Below are 17,494 nucleotides of genomic sequence, written 5' to 3' on the forward strand. Positions count from 1 at the left end.
CTTTAGAGGGAAGAAAATCTTCAAAAGTCAAAATTTTTCCTCCGTTGAATCAAATCTTTGATAAACCAGTTAAAAATAGTGTACATTCAAATCAAACTGAAGATGGAAAGGTCAAATACATGATAGAAGCAAAGAAACAAGAAAAGTGGGATTGAAACTTGCAGAACAAGAAAAGAAAATGTAATGCCTAATGAGAAAGAAAAGTGAAAACTGAAAAGAGAAAACACAGAGAAAGGAGCATACGATAGGATCAGCAATGGAAGATCTTCAGTGAAATTGAAAAGCTTTCAGGAGGTTTAGACTTTGTTTCCTTTTGGTAGTGTTGTGTTGCAGTGTAGCGGTATCTTCACTTGTCTCCAACTGATATTCATCAACCTTTATTTATATCAATATTTGTAACAGAATTCAGACAAGTTTTCCTTTTTCAGTTACCGGGGATATTATCAATTCTTGATTTTCTTTTTTTAAAAAAAGAAAGATTAATTGAAAAAGGTTCTTGTTATTTAAGTTTAATAAAAATGCCAAAGAAACTCACTCTCTTTTAGACTGTAGTCACTATTTCGACTAGAATTTTCTTTTAACAATTAATCCAAAACTCTAAAATAGTGCAACTGTCAAAATATCTCGCTAGTCTAATCTTTAATATATTAAATTTAATGTATATTTTTTTAGGCTCATCCTTAAATGCTATTTGTCAAGGGTGTATATTAAAAAACTAAAATATAGTTAACGAGTTAAAAAATTATAATTACATTTTAGTTAACTAATTTAATAAAATAACTTTAAAATTATATTCATATTTTTTAAAATTAGTTAACTAAAATTAAATTAAAAAATAATAATTTTTAACCAGTTAACTAAAAACAAAACTAAATTTTAATTTTAATTTTTTAGATTAAAAATTTAATTTTTTAAAAAATAGTTTTTTAGAAAACCGGTTTTTTATCCAAAAATCAATTTTTTTTCCTAAAAACCGGTTTATCTTTTTAAAAACTAATTTTCTATTAAAAATCAGTTATTTTTTTAAAATTGATTTTTATTTTTATAATTAGTTAAAAATTGGTTTTTAAATTTTATAACCGGTTAATAATCAGTTTTATCATATAAAACTAATTTAATTAATTAACTAAGATTAAATTTTTAGTTAACCAAAAAAACATGTTTAGTTTTTGGATTAACTAAACCATGTAGTATAGAATGTTGCCCTTTTTGTTTAATTCATTAAATCTCAACTTTTTATTTAATATATTTTTATTTAAATAGTTTAAATTTAAAAAGGTAACTTGTTAACTAGGTTAACCATTTTTTTTATAAGTTTTGGATTTTTTACGGATTTTAGATATTGGGTTGAAGTCCAAAATAAAAAAAGGTATATGAATATTAAAAGTAATGTATCTGTCCATAAACAAAGCAGTTGGACTTTGGAATTGAAATAAATAATGCATAAAAAATGAGTTAAAAATTCATGCACCAAATCTAGAAAAATCACATTCATGCAATCACCAAAATTTCATCAGTTCGGACATCTACAACTAGCAACTCGAGACAAAAAAAAGTTTTTTTAAATTTATTTAAAGAATGTTGCCAATACCTTGAAAATGGGATACCATCTTTGACGAAGAGACCGAAATAGAAATGAACAGAACAAGAGAAGGAGCAGCACTAATGGGGGAATACCATCACATTGAAGATGAGCTGCTAGTTAAGAAAGGGTGAAAATATTTAAAGAGATCAGATTGGCAAGAATAAAGTAATGGAAGAATTCCATCAAGTTCACTAATCTAATAGTCGTTTTGTCTTGGATGATATTAAATGAGGGACTTTTTTTTTTTTTTTTGTGCCAAATCAATTAAGCCTCGTAGGGACATTAGACATTTCAACGTGGGACGTGGGAGCATTGGCATGCAACGCCAAAATGAAAGCCGTGCATATACATACGCACAAGTGGTGGAATATGCTCATTCATGCGTACGCAGCATGACTCCCAATTCAACATAAGACGTTGGCCATCATGTGTACGCACAATAAAAGAATTTTGAGTTATCATGCGTACGCATGAGGCATACCTATTTAAAGCACCTAGTTCGCGTAGGACGTGAGTTTTTCTACGTGCAATGCCTGGGAGCAAACAGAAGCTACAATTGAAGTAAATCAAGACCACGTTCAACTAGGGATACTCCATGTACCACGTGATCAAGCCAGGAGTGAATTGAATCAAGATTTGGGCTTCTATGTCCGACGTGAATCCCTCATGTGTCATGTGAGATTGTTTGCCACTTCAGGGACTTTAACTTAACCACCAAAACCTCCAATTTCTAATCACTCGTCCGGTTAATCAAAGGCTCAACTTAAGCCCACCAATTACAACATTAATTGAGGATTTGTGAGAGGAAAAGATTGACAGCTTAGCGGGAAGAAAACATTAATTAGTTAGATTTTATTTTATTTTAAATTTGATTATGTTTTAGTTTGAATTTGAACTCCTTTTAGGGTTAGTATTTAAGTGGAGAAGTGAGATGTTTTGAGTTATTCTCTTCTCTTCTTCGACACCTTTATCTTTTATAATTCTAAGATTTCTTTGAAAAACATGAGCAACTAATTCTCTTTGGATAAGGTTAGGAGCTCTGTTGATTTCATTTATTAATATTCTAGCTTTTTCTACCTTTGATTAACACATTGATATCTTCTTAACAAAAGGTTTTCGTTCTTCCTCCTAAAGGGTTTGAATGTGTTGGGAAACAATTCTTCTTTAACTTGAATTCCTTTAACTTCTCAAAAAAGTTGATTAATTGAATTAAGCTTGAAAACCAATTCTCACAACTCTTATGAATTGTGTGGCTTATGAATCAGTGAATGTGCTTAACTCTTTTCTTAAGTAATTGACTAAGAAATTAGCGATTAATTAAGTTAAAGAGAAATTGAATTGCTAAGGGATTGAGATTTAATTACTAATGATTTGCCATAAAAATATCTTTGTATAATCAATGTGAAAAGTGAAAATTATTGATTCAGACGTCTTAACATCTCTAAAACCTTAATTCTTGTAATCATATTACCTTTCAATACTTATTGTTTGCTTTGTTACATTGCTGTTTATGATCAAACTGTTCAAAAACTTAATTTTTTTTATTTGACTAGATTAATCAATTGACTATTATTTACTTAATCCGTTAATTTTTGTAGAATTGACACTCACCGTAAGTTTATTATTTAGTACAATTTTATGCACTTGCCAATAGTATTGTGGTGTAAAATTCACATCAGTTATGAAAAAAGGAACGACTTTTCAATGTAAATTTGCAAGCAGCAGCAAAGTAATAGAATTTTATTTGCAAAACTATTATGCGCTAGATTTTACATATACCTTCTAAGACGTCGATACATTTTAGTCCATAAAAGAAAAAAATTTAGCACATTGATTTAAGAAAAAAACATTTTGCTCTATTTTCTCAGGCTATGAATGCGAAAATAAAAAAGAATTTTTCTTCATTTTCGTTGGTAGAGTGCAAAAATTATACAAATCTTTTGCGCATGTACCGCCTACGAAATTATAACAAAATACATAATTTCATAATTCTTCTTAGTACGGGTTACATTGGTAAATTAGGCATTTTTATTTAAATACAAAACCCAAAAAAGAAAACCACTTGACTATGTAAATTATAAGACTTCACACTTTAGCCCCTACATTTATAAGAAGTGCAAATCAACAACTTATTCTAAATAAACATAACACTCGTTCGAAATAGCTGAGAGATCAAATTGCAAGTTTAGCAGAGTATAATAATTGACTAAATTGGCAATGCAACCCAAAAAATTCAGTGTTAATTTGCACTTTTAATTGTAGGGGTTGAAGTGCAGATGCTCTATTGTTCAATATGATAAAATGTCTTTTCTCCTAATTCTTACAGTATAATACCTGAGCCAGGAATAATTTCTTATCAATCAACAAAAATCAGCCAACCTCTAACTAGAAGCTATACAATAATAAGCGGCGGATATGTGAAAGCAACAAAAACATGTCATCTTGAATTGCTATGAGATGGGTACATTGGCCAGAAATAAAAATACATTTACCCCACTCATGAATAGGGGGTGGAGTTGCTTATATCTTGTCTTTCTCTAAACATACATTATCCATACCAGGCTCTGTAAAAATCCAGCAGTTACTCATCTCACAATGGTCCAAAATCCAAAACAAGCTAGTGTTAATTCAAGCAGGCAACTTTAGTTTTGAATTGTTCTTCCAGCTGCAAAAAAAAATTCTTCATATTACCTACTTGTTGTACAGCCATGGCAGAAATATGATTTAACTTAATGGGTAAGTAGCATTACCTGATGAAGTAATAGTAAAAGAAATCAGCATAGAGAGCTGTCTGAACCACACCTGAGACGCAAGCTGCATAAACAAGAAAGAAGTCAGAATATTACTAGAGTAGAAACACAATTTAAAACGTAGTTCCAATTTTCAGCATTTATTACCTATCCATCGGGTGAAACGTGGCTCAGTCAAATAGCGGTATATCCAGTTCAGAATGTAAAACGCACGATATGCACTGCATCCCAAAAATGGTTAGTATTTCCTTTTATATGTTAGCCTCAATAATAACTATAGTCTGAGACAAGTTCAAATTGACAAATCTGGATAACTTCTAGAGCTAATTGCTCAGATAAAAATTATCTCACTCTCCAGGGACTTAATTTCTTAGCAATTGTGGTGGAAATTAAACCCTTTTGATGTGTGACTGTTCAAATATAAAGGTGGATGCTCATAGTATAAGCAACCAAATCATAAGGCAAATCTTAGGGCGGAAACTAACATCAACAGAAGCATACATACCCAAGAAAGAATACATATTGTCCTGTCAAATTGTCCACATTTCCACTTCGTTGCAACAAAACCAACTGGGGTAGTATTGCAACTGCCTCCAAGTATATTGAAAATGCCCAGAAGATCTGCAATAGATTCGCATTAAGTAAACAACCAAATTCACGATGTTGCTCACTGGGATATGCAACAAAACATTCAACATATGTGACAAAGCCTAAACAGTTTTCCAATGAAGTATCAAAATGTTGAGATGAATATAATCTATTACAGCTTTTGCATGCACAAATATATGGGAAAAGAATCTGCAGGCTTTCAATAAGTACTTGAACATGGGAAGATTCTAACTATGATGGCATATATAGTCTCAAGCAAAATTATAATCTAGGGTATGCACTGGAAAATTCAAGATGCAATTTGCTGATTGGAATCCTCAGGTTGGGTCATAGATATATAAAGATAACAATCCTTCATCCACTAATCCGTTTTCATAGTCTAGTTAGTTCACAACAAATGCAAGGTTAGTCGCTGCACAGAAAAATCATATTTTTCACGCGAAAGATAAGCACAGCTCAACCTGAAAAATGAAGAAGGCTTTGACAAATGCACACAACACAAAACATCAAAAGGGGAAATGAAAAACTCTACATCTGAATAACCATTTACAAAGAATTGTTTTTAGTAACAAAATTGCCTAAGGAGACATGTAAGAGTTTCAAGCAATAGACAGCAGGAGAGTGCATAATCGCAGATCCTCATATCTACAATGGCGAAAGCAAAACTGAGTTGGACCTTGATTATCCTATTGAACCAGCAAAATCAAATTAACCAATCAATCAATCATCTAATTTAATATCTAACAGTCCTAAAACCTAAAAAGCACAAATTATCCTGCAACAAGTGTTATATTATCATGAGAAATGCACATTACTAAACAAAAAAAACCCTCGAGAAGTCAAATAGATGTGAAAGAAGAAAGAGGATCAAATAACGAATTAGGGGAAGAGGAAGGAACCTCTTGCAAGGTGAACTTCTCGTGCAAGATGAGGGCAAGGAAGAAGCTGGCACCGACGAGGAAATAGTGGCGGAAAGTGTCGAGCTCCCTGTCGTAGGTTCTCCTGACGAGTGGGTGAAGGCGCATGCAATAGACGATCGCCAAGGAGCTCACAATGAACACTATCTTCATCACCGTGTTGTACAACGATATGAACTCCGTGAACAGATCTAGATACCTCGCCAGGAACACTATCGCATATAACTCCTGCGTCTTCCGAGAAATTCCTGAAACAAACAGTAACCGCCCCCAATTCAGATCAGAAGATCAGTGGAATCGAAATGACCTAACTCAAAAATTAGTGTTTTATCGGTTTGAGGAAGGAATGCGAGTGAAATGAAGAGAGGGAGAGACCTGAGCATGATTTGGTGGCGTAGATCTTGAGGAGGAGGACCAGAATGCTGAGAAGATGGGTCATATCGCCGGCGAGCCTGAAGATATTCATCTTGACGCGCTCTCAACACTCCAATGCCCTAGAGAGAGAGAGAGACAGAGAGAAACGCAGCACAAACACAAAGCAATGGAAAAAATGAACGAGCGGAAGGAAGATCCCGTGTGCCAACGACGCTGCGCTACAATTTTAAATACTCAAAATTGTAGGACCTTTTTCCAAATTCTTTTATATTCATTTTCCCCCAATTTATTTTTGGATTTAGCTAATAAAAGTATGTGGTAAGATTATAAATTTTCTTTGATGACTGTTAAAGGTTATAAATTGAAAATATTTTTATAAAAATTATACAAAATTTAATTAAATATTTTTATTTTTTTTTTTTGGTTTCCCACGGTATCCCCCAACCCGACAGGTCAAAGACTAATCCGTCGCGGTACTGAGCTCCATTTAAGGGTTTGCCGCTGGCCAATGGGTTGCTGCATGCACAAGGCGGGATTCGAACCCCCGACACTTACTTAAGCGGACTAGTGAGCTAACCACTAGACCAACCCAACTTGGTTATTAAATATTTTTATTAATAATACTTTTTTTGTTGTCAGGAAATGGGCTAGGAGAACCCAGCTCAAAGAACAAACACAACAATGGTACACTAAACAAGCTTTCCTCCCTCTCAAAACACACTAACTACTCCCTCACCTAATCTAATAAAGATCGTACGCATAAAACGGCCAAGGCAAAAACATCATGAATAAAGAAAATAGATGAAGGGCGATCAAACTGGAGCCACGCAAACCTGCTTCTCCATCCAATCCAACGCCGGTGAGAAAGATTGCTTTCCAACGGGAAAATAAAAATTTTAATATTTTTTTAGGTAAACCAACGGGCCGAAGCCCAACACAACAATCCAACAATCCGGACACATTACTCTTGCATGGGAGAAACTCGTGGCCACTTCTTTCTCTAATTTCCTAAAAAACTTCGTATGAGTCTATCTCAACTATGATCCTTCTCACTCCAATCTCCCAGGCCATCTTTATACCATAAAAAAATACCCCCATAATTCATCTTGATTTTTTTTTTTTTTTTAAGAAAAAGCTCAACACTCATAGTGGTGCAAAGAAAACTAGAATAATCATAAAAGACAAACAACTCTTATGTCATCTCCGACATAGCTATCGATCACATGAGTTATTTACTATACCACTCTGTAGCACATGAATACGATTAATCCACATACTCTATAACTCGTGTTGTTTTGCTCTGAAATATGACATTATTTCGTCATAGCCAAATAATCCATACTGAGAAGAACCCAACTAGGCAAAACTTGCGCTGCTCGCTTCTCATCGGCATAGATCTCCAACTCTCAAAATGGTCTTTCAAAGTACCGGGAGCAGTCCACTCTAGGCCAAACGCCGATATCCATGCACATCATACCATACCTGCCAAGAGAGCTCACACGTAACAAATAAGTGTTGTATATTTTCAACACATTTTTTACACAACACGCACACATTATCATTCTGTTGTAGGATTCCTAGTCTACTTAGTCGATCCTTTGTGTTGACCCTGCCTACCAATACAAACCAAACGAACAACTCAACCCGCAGTGGGACTAGACCTTTCCAAATTTTCTTTGTGAATGTATAACTTAGAAGCTCTTCATTCATGGTCTCTTCCTACAAAATCTGCACAAATAAGTTAGTAGAATAAACTCCTTCCTTGCCAAATTTGCACACCACTCTATCTTGTACATCTGCTACTAATCTAATAGTTTGCAAGACGTGAAGCAGCTGATCCAATGTATTAGTCTCCCATTGGCGGAGTTTCCTCCTCCATTGGAAGTGCCAAACCCACTCTATCCCATCCCAGAATCCACACTCCCCAATTACTGATCCTTTTTTGTTTGAAATCAAGAAGAATCTCGGAAAGGAGTCTTTCAACTTTCCCACTTGGAGCCATGTATCCTCCCAGAACCTGGTTGATCTTCCATCTCCTACTTCTATGGCAAGGCCATCAATCATCTTCTGTCTGACATGTTGCTCCGTTATTTGTATTTGACATATTTCTCTCCACGGGCCTCCTCTCCTTGGTAACTTCTGAGTTGACAACAAGTGATTCGGATTCAAACAGTTACAGGAGCACACAATCTTCTTCCATAGAGGACAGTCTTCCTTTGAGAATCGCCACCACCATTTAAATAGTAAGGCAGTATTGCGGATCACCGCATCACCCACCCCCAAGCCTCCAAGCTTCTTTGGTGCCTGAACCACCTCCCACTTCACGAGAGCCATACCAGGTCGTCCATCATCCTTCCCCCAAAAGAACCTCCACTGCAAAGAAATGATTCTTCCTGCAACTGCATTTGGCATCTTGTACAAGCTCAGATAATAGATAGGTAGGCTATTGATCACCGACTTAATAAGCACCAGCTTTCCAGCCTTACTAAGAACCTTCACTTTCCACAAGCTTAGTTTTTCCTCCACCTTATCTAGCACCGACTTCTAAGTTTTTACTAACCGTGGGTTGCGCCTAGGCTAATTCCAAGATACCTCACCGGTAGTGCTGCCTCCTGACATCCTAGTAGTTGACACATTCGTCTTACCCGCTCCTGACTGCAGTTCACCGGTATCAAGTTGGACTTCTCAAAATTAATACTCAACCCAGGCATCAATTCAAAGTACCTCAGAAGTCTCTTATAGTTTCTCACCGTCTCCTCCTCCAGCAGATAGAATAATATAGTGTCATCATCAAATTGCAAGTGTGACAACTCTATATTATCCCTCCCGACTAAAAGTGGAGATATCCTACCGTTCCTCACTGCCTCTCCGATCATCCGGTTAAGCACATCCACCACCAGAACAAACAAGAACGGTGATAATGGGTCCCCTTGCCGTAGGCCCCTCTGCATGTTGAAAGGTTTTGATGGTGACCCATTGACCAAGATAGAAATGGATGCTGACGTAACACACTCTCTGACCCATGACCTCGATGTTCTCCCGAAGCCCATATTTTCTAATACAGTATCAACAAAGCACCATTTAACTCTATCATAGGCTTTCTGGATATCTAGTTTGATAATCGCTGATTCATTCTTTTTCTGTTTCAGCCATTGCACCGTTTCACATGCAATTAATGCTCCATCATGTATCTTTCTTCCCTTCACAAATGCACTCTGTGATTCCCCAACTAATCCTGGCATTACACTCCTCATTCTCCGTGTCAACAATTTAGAGATAACCTTATATACACATCCAATCATGCTGATAGGTCTAAGGTCTTTGACTTTCTTAGCCCCAACAAATTTTGGCGCTAGTGCTACCCATGTAATATTAGAGTCTGCTGGTAGTCTTGCTGTCACAAAAAAAGCCATCACAGCTGTAGTGAACTTTGTTCCTATCTCGTTCCAACACCTTTTTACAAAATTCAAGTTATACCCATCACTCCCTAGAGCCTTAGAAGATTTACAATCCCACACTGCCTCTTTCACCTCCTCTACTGATGGTAACACCTCTAAAGCCTCCGCTTCCTCCCTCTCTAATCGATTAACTAATCCATCTCTAAAGCTCACTCTTGGAGAGCTTTCCTGGTGGTATAGTCTTTTATAGAAGTCCCGAACTGCAACTTTGATTCTTGCTTGATTCCTGACTATCCTTCCATTAATCACCAAAGACTCAATCCGGTTATTCCGTCTTCTTGCCGAGGCAATATTGTGAAAATAAGTTGTGTTCCTGTCCATTTCATTAGCATGCCGAGACCTAGACATTTGCTTCCAGTACATCTCCTGTCTCACATACCACTTTTCACAGCACTTCACTAGTGTCCTTCTCTTTGTCTCCATTGTACTATCATAGTGTCCACTACTAACCATATCATCCACCTTCTGTATTTCTGTCTCAAAACTCTTTATTCTCTCATTCATATTTCCAAAATACTGTTTATGCCATATGCGGAGTATAACTAACAGTGCTTTCATCTTCTCTAGGAATTGTATGTTACCTAATCCCCTCCATTCTTCCTTCACCATTCTCAAGAACCCTTCATGTGTGAACCACGAATCTAAACTTTGAAACGGTCTTGGGCCATCAAATTTCCTGCTATCTTCCATGATCAAAGGGCAGTGATCTGATAAACCTCTTGGGCCTCCCCTCAGTCGCGTCTCTAGATATGCATCTAGCCACCCTAAAGAAACTAGACTCCTATCAATATGACTGCACGACTGTCCTCTAAACCAAGTGTACTTACGATCGTTTAGCGCCAGATCAATTAATTCCATGTCATTTATCCATGTTCTGAAATCTTCCGCAGAAGCTGATAGACTAGTCGTTCCTTTTCTTTCTTCCATATGCAAAATTTCATTAAAATCCCCCAAGTAACAAAAAGGCACTTGACATAATCCTGCAATATAACTCAGCTCTTCCCACATAGAATTCTTTTCACCTCTCACATGCGGTCCATACACTAGGCAAATCGCACAATGAAATTGTCTTTCACCACAACTCCTTCTACACATATCCATCTATCTCCTTTATAGCAATTATACAAATTAAAAATTGTTTCATCCATATTAATAATAACCCTCCAAATGCCCCAACTGAACTTACAGATTCCCAGCTGGCTCTGTCACTTCTCCAGATACGAGCAACATCAAACTTAGTCACCCTCTCCTTCTTTGTTTCTATCAACCCCAACATTTTCAATCTAAACTTACTCTTAAAATTCTTTAACATTTTACTTGCTTTTTTTCTTCGTCTGAAGTTTATACCTGCTGTCCACCGAGAATTTAACCAACCCACTTATGTAGTAACTAGTAAGCATCTCCCACGACTATGTCCAGAATAAGTGCAAGAGAAAGTATAGGTAAATAATGTAAATATTGAATAACGTAAATTAATTATTAAAATCAGATTTTTAATTTATTAGAATAATCCATTTTTAAATTTAAATTATTAGGGTTAGGTAACGTAATCTCTCCTGTCACATCACATTCTTATTCTATCTCAACCTTTAATGGCGCCGTAGCTTCAACCACCGGAAGGTGTAGTGCCGTTGAACACCGTCTACCATCGCGGCTTCCTCCTCTCGCGCCGCAGCCACCGTTGAACGCTGCAGCCCCACCCCACACCAAGATTCATAGTAACATAGCGCAAACATTGCAATCCTTTTTCATTCTGCAATTTGTAGCAGCAAAGACGACTACCGTAGCCCCTTTTCATCATGTTGGTAGCTGCGCCGCCAGACCACCGCAGCGACCTCTCCCTCACGATTTGCAGCAGCACCGTCCAACCACCGTACCACCTTTCCCCTTCACGATACGCAACTCTGCCTATCAACCTCTTCTGCCGAACTTGGCAATGCCTGGATTTGGCCTCGGGCAAGCAAAGCTTCCTGTGATGCCAGTTCATCCATTCTTGGCAACGCAACAACAACGTCCTCCTAATGAGATGGGGTTCATGTTGCCTAAGGTGAATCAAATGTGGAGCCTATTCCTGAGCGTCATGACCTACCTAGTGACTCATACTAAAATCTTATGAGTCGCATGCCTCTTGGACTTCACATGTGAAATTTCATTCCTTTATTCTTTTTTTAAAGGAAACCATAATATGTCAGATGGTTATTTTCTGCCGACCTAGGTAGAACATCAGTACCTTGCCTTTCTTCCACATGCACTATTTCATTAAAGTCCCCCATGTAATAGCTAGGGACTTGACATAACCCAGCTATGTAACTCAGTTCTTCCCACACTGAATCTTTGTATCTCTATTATGAGCACCATAGATCAAGAAAATAGCACAATTGTAATTATTCTTTACTAGGACCCCGTCAACACACAACCATCTCTCCCCTTGTAACAAATATTCTTTTTAAACACTGATTCATCCCATATTAACAACAGTCCATCCGCTGCACCATCAGAACCTACAAACTCCCATCCTGCACCAACTTGCCCCCAAATTCTTGCAACATCAAAACTAGTCACAACTTGTTTTTTACTCTCAATCAAGCCCAACATATCTAATCTATATTTTTTCTTCAACTCCTTCACCATCTTATCTTACCATCACCCCGTAACCCCCTAACATTCTAAAAGCTAAAAATCATTTAAAAATCTTTTGACACACCTGTTTTTTATGTTTGGGTCTGCACCGTCTCAGTTTTTCCTTCTGCTTCGCCAATTTTCTTTTGCGTTCGATTTCTTCGTTCTGCGATTGCAATATTGCCATAATGTCATCTTCCTCGTTGACCAGCATAACGCCCGACTCTTTGGCCAACTCCCAGGTCCTTCGGTTCTCCAGCAACTGCTCATCCAGCTTCAAGCCCTGCTTGTCACTATCCTCTGCGACATTCCCACCTTCCTCATACCCAAATTCATTCCCCCCAAGGACCCCCTCCTCCTGGCTGGAGTTTTGCCTCAGACCACTTTGAATCCGAACCTGGCCTCCACCCAGACTCTCACCAGACACAGATTGCTTCACCAGTGATTGGACCCGCGTTCGCGTTCATTCAACCACGCCTCGACACCGTCTGCCTCCGTCATCTGCAGCCCGCCAAATCCCCCCTCCGGCTAGTCCCAACAAGTGCGTCGCCCTCATCCTCAAGAAGAACCAAGTTGTTGTGAAGGCTGCGCAGCTCTTCGTCGTTGCTGCTTAACGAACCGTGCAAAGACCGCCCCGTCTGACCCGGATTCTCCAGCACAGGTCCATTGTCTTGGACGCTACCTTCACTCAGGGCCGAGCCTAAGTTTAGGTTAGAACTTAAAAATAACAAATGAACAATAATTAATTCACAGTATAATAATACAAAAAAATGTTAGAGGTCATTAAAATTTATTATTTTTGATAATTATATAGCTATCTACTTAATTTCTTCAATCTAGTAATCCAATAAAACTAAATATGTTATCACATATTTTTAAATACCGATGGCTAATTAATGGCCAAAATTAAATTCGGATAATTTTCTACCATTTTTCCTAATATAATGTTGAACAAATTTTGTTATAAGGGTAGAAAGAGCAGTCGTAATACATGAACTAATTAATATTTTTGGTATCATAGTATAAATGGCAAACACTTGAAGTGGCAATTTTTGAATGTTTACACGGACTGAAAAAATGCAAATGCTATGCAATGTTGCGTTAATCGATCTGGAAGAGAAGTAGAAAACAGGATGATAGGTCTAATAAGGTGCGAGGTAGAGGATCGGATCGGATTAGAAACCCCATCATTTTCATAAACATGAGAGTGCTACCCCTTTGAATTGGGATCTAACATTTCCTCCTCCTTGATGGAAATCCCAAACCTATATACAGATCATTCGTCCCCTTTCCAAATCCAAGGGAACCATTTTATACGATTATAAGATTAAATCTCGATCGATGCACTATCTCTATTCCATGAACCATGATTTCGATTGACATGTAAAGGCACAACTTTCTACCTAAAAATCCTAATTAATCATACAGTCTCTTCCGATCCAGCACCCCCCTAATGATATAAAATCCAATCCCATTCTCCTTCTTCCATCACAGCAACAAGCAAAGCAAAGCAAGCAAGTTATTATTTGCATTAATTCCAACAAATATTTCCAATAACAAAAAAAAAATGATGAGAAGAATGCAGCTACAATCATTACTCTTTTCCTCATCACTTATACTAATAACACTCAGCACCATCACTTCAGCACAGCTCTCACCAGTTCAGCCCCCAACAACGGCACCCCCAGCGCCGCCGCTCTCACAGCCCACAGCACCCGCCCCGGGATTCAACACCGTGCCCCTAGTACCAACCACGCCAAGTGGGGCCCCCACACCCACCGTAACGGTCCCAAAGGGCCCCACCATCGACATCGTTCAAATCCTCAAAAAAGCCAAGAGATTCTCCGTCCTCATCCGCCTCCTCAAGACAACACAGCTCATCAACCAGCTAAACTCACAGCTCGTCACCACTTCCTCCGGCGGCTTAACCCTCTTCGCGCCTGAGGACTCCGCCTTCTCCAAGCTCAAACCAGGCTTCCTCAACTCCCTCACTGATCGCCAGAAGGTTGAACTCTTGCAGTTCCACTCACTCTCTTCCTTCATCGCCATCTCCAACTTCGATACTCTCACCAACCCTGTTCAGACACAAGCCGGTGATGACCCTCAGAGGCTTCAGCTTAATGTTACCACCTATGGAGGTAGCCAGGTTAACATGGCCACCGGCGCCGTCAACGCCACCGTTACTGGCACCATTTACTCAGACAATAAGCTTGCCATATACCAGGTGGACAAGGTGCTTCTGCCACTTGACCTCGTTCTTCCAGCAAAATCCCCGGCTCCGGCGCCGGGTCTTGCTTCGGCCAAGGCATTGCCGAAGGCGGCAAAGGGAAATTCAACGACGGCTGCGGACGATAGTGGTAGCGACGCCGGTGACACCGATGACGACAAGGCATTGCCGACAGATGCTTCTTCTGCAGAATCGGTGAAGGTGGTAGTGTGGATGATGAGTGTTGCTGTCGCAGTGGCTTTGGTGGGTGCAACCATGTTTTAATCTCAAACAGAGTATAGGATTTTTTTGTTTTGTTTTGGGGGGTTGGGTATCTCTGCATGCATGGTGAGTGGTATTTTATTTCGATTTTCTTCATCCATCGTTTTTCTTCTTTTTTTCTTCATTATTATATTATTATTTCCCTTTTAAATTCTCCGGTATATTCATCTTCGCTCAGCTGTCTTATTGACTTTATTATTGTTTAATTTGTATGTTTTGAAACCAGTTTTATAAGAGAAAAGGTGATTATTTATTTTATTATTTCTAAATTTACAGCTAAACATATCGAAATTCGAAAGCTGCATTGTTTATATAGTTTTTCAGGTTCAAACTACAAGTCATTAAAAAAGGTTAGCCAGGTCCTTACTTCGGGACATATAAGTAGGGAAAGTAACGGGCAGGCGGGAGTGAGAATGTGATATGTGACCGTAACTTTTGTGATATGTAGTTATCAAATAGTTATCAATGATAATTTTAATGGTGTGAGATTGGTATGAGATTTCATCTAATGACTCACTTTTCTTTACTGATTACATGCTGGTCAGAATTTAACAAAATTGCTGGTCTCTAGACTTTTCCTTTGTTTTATGTTTTTGCTCCAATTTTTGCCGTATTGTCCTTTATTCTTATTTTTGGCACATCCTCATTTTTTGCGGGTCTCATTTTCATCTTTCTATATCAATCATTTATATAAAAGTTTTAATAAAAAAAAAATATTATTACAACTAGGGACGAATTTAAGAATTTAAAAATAAAGGAATCAAAAATTAAAATCTTATATAATTAAATATATAATATTATATATTTAATAATAGATATAATTATAATTAATTTTTTAATTAAAAAAATAAATATTTATCAAATAAAAGAATTATTTAAATTTTTATAATTTTTTTATAATTTTTTTATGGTTTTACATGTAATATAATAAAATATAAAATATCTATTTTTAAATATTTTATTAATTAATTTATTTTATTAAATATTTATGTGACAATAAGTTATATTTTTATAGTTTATATCATTAAAAATATGACATAAAATAATATAAATTAATTATATTAACAATTTTGTTATGTGAATTTAAAATATATTAAAATATTTTTATATAATAATAGGATAAAAATTAATAAAAAAAATAACTAAATAAAATTTAAAAAAGAACAATATTATTATAAATAATATTAAAATATATGTTAAAATTAATATAAAAAAAGCAATATAAAAGAAACTCTAAATCAAATAAAAATATAAATAATATAAATGCATGTAATGAAATTTAAACCCTAATACATAAATAATATTAACTTTTTTTTTCTATCATTACACTATTAAATTTTACTTTATATAATGTATCTATTATAATAGTATATGAGTTTAAACTTTATTGGACGGGCCAAGGTCACTACTTGCCGCGGCCCCCTTCAATTTGTCCCTCATTACAACATACAAGGACACAATCACATAGCGATGAAATTAAAAGAGGAAAGGATGTCGTGACCAGAGACAATATAAGACAACGAAGGGTAACGACATGATGAGCATTAAGGAGGAGTGGCGAAGGGTATGATTGTGACGCTATGGGAGATTGAAATTTGCAAGTTCTGACATTTTGGGGGGTGATTAGGGAGTAGGATGACGCAGTGTTAGTATTATGGAGAGAATGGAAGACACTTTTAAAATTAGAATTAGGTTTTTCAATATATATATATATATAAAGGAGTATTAGGAGGACAATAAATTTTGTGATTTGTAGCTATCAATTAGTCATCATTAGTGTTTTTAATGGTGTGAGATTACATCTAATAGTGTAGAATTACTCACTTTTCTTTTGCTGGTGTTTGTGTGACTAAAAAAGGCTACTCTCCTAGAATTTTTTATGTGTGTATGTGTGTGTGAAATGATTAAAAAAATTATATTAGATATAAATTATTATGAATATTTAAGTAAATTTAATAATTCGGGGGTTAATAGAGACAAGCAAAAATTTTCGCTCAAATTCCGACATTTGCTTCAAAAGAATTTTAGTCTCCATCCTTATTCCCGCAGAAAATATTTTTTATTTTTGAATTTCCATTTGGAGCGGTTTCTGTAAGAATCTCCGCACTTCAAAAAATTTTGTTATCCATAAAAAATAGTTTATCTATTATATTGATAAAACAATTTTAGATAATCGGTAAATATTATTATTTTTTATTAGTATTTAACTAAAAATAAGTTGTACTCATATTTAAATAATATTGAGGGTTAATATTTTTTTTTAAATATTAGTATTAATTTAAATATAGGATAAATGAAAATATTGTTGACCATGTAAAATTTTTCATCTCGTAAACTTTTCACATGGCAATTAAACAATTCCCATTAAATACATTTGTAATTCACATTTTTATATTATTATTATGCAAGATACATAAGATAATAATCAACATATGATTAGTTAAGATAATAGATTCTTTAACTTTGCAGTGAATAATTTTGAATACAAATATTAAGAGTGAAAGAGATTTGTCTTATAAAAAATTTATTTTATATTTATATAAATAAAAGATGAATATAATCTAACAAATAAATTAAGTACAAATTGTTAACACATATGTATGCATAAACTGAAGCTTTTATTTATTTTAATGAATGACAACAATAAGGTTTTGAGGATTTGTACAACAACAATGAAAAACAATAAGTTAGAA

The 17,494-nt window shown here is 36.0% G+C and overlaps 2 protein-coding genes across 2 annotated transcripts; one reads left to right on the plus strand and one right to left on the minus strand.

Moving 5' to 3' along the window:
- Positions 1-4,001: 4,001 nt before the first annotated feature.
- On the minus strand, positions 4,002-6,520 carry LOC112734991 (ER lumen protein-retaining receptor A). Its single transcript, XM_025784544.3, has 6 exons — positions 6,237-6,520; positions 5,844-6,109; positions 4,841-4,956; positions 4,483-4,556; positions 4,336-4,399; positions 4,002-4,250 (listed from the first exon to the last, which is right to left on the minus strand). Exons 1-6 carry the CDS (start codon positions 6,325-6,327, stop codon positions 4,214-4,216), a joined length of 648 nt encoding a protein of 215 aa, XP_025640329.1. The 5' UTR covers positions 6,328-6,520; the 3' UTR covers positions 4,002-4,213.
- A 7,286-nt stretch (positions 6,521-13,806) lies between these two features.
- Positions 13,807-15,331, plus strand: LOC112734992 (fasciclin-like arabinogalactan protein 11). Its single transcript, XM_025784545.3, has one exon. The coding sequence runs from the start codon at positions 13,881-13,883 to the stop codon at positions 14,802-14,804; it is 924 nt and encodes a 307-aa protein (XP_025640330.1). The 5' UTR covers positions 13,807-13,880; the 3' UTR covers positions 14,805-15,331.
- The last annotated feature ends 2,163 nt before the right edge of the window (positions 15,332-17,494 follow it).

The sequence above is a fragment of the Arachis hypogaea genome, chromosome 20 (assembly GCF_003086295.3).
Source record: "Arachis hypogaea cultivar Tifrunner chromosome 20, arahy.Tifrunner.gnm2.J5K5, whole genome shotgun sequence".
In the NCBI taxonomy this organism is placed as follows: Eukaryota; Viridiplantae; Streptophyta; class Magnoliopsida; order Fabales; family Fabaceae; genus Arachis; species Arachis hypogaea.

What these genes read in the sequence shown, in the direction of transcription:
- LOC112734992 (XM_025784545.3), top strand. Translation starts at nt 13,881, where the DNA reads ATGATGAGAAGAATGCAGCTACAATCATTACTCTTTTCCTCATCACTT.
- LOC112734991 (XM_025784544.3), bottom strand. Translation starts at nt 6,327, where the DNA reads ATGAATATCTTCAGGCTCGCCGGCGATATGACCCATCTTCTCAGCATT. An exon ending in CGCCACCAAATCATGCTCAG is followed by an intron (nt 6,110 to 6,236) that starts GTCTCTCCCTCT and finishes TGTTTGTTTCAG; the next exon opens with GAATTTCTCGGAAGACGCAG. An exon ending in AGAAGTTCACCTTGCAAGAG is followed by an intron (nt 4,957 to 5,843) that starts GTTCCTTCCTCT and finishes AATCTATTGCAG; the next exon opens with ATCTTCTGGGCATTTTCAAT.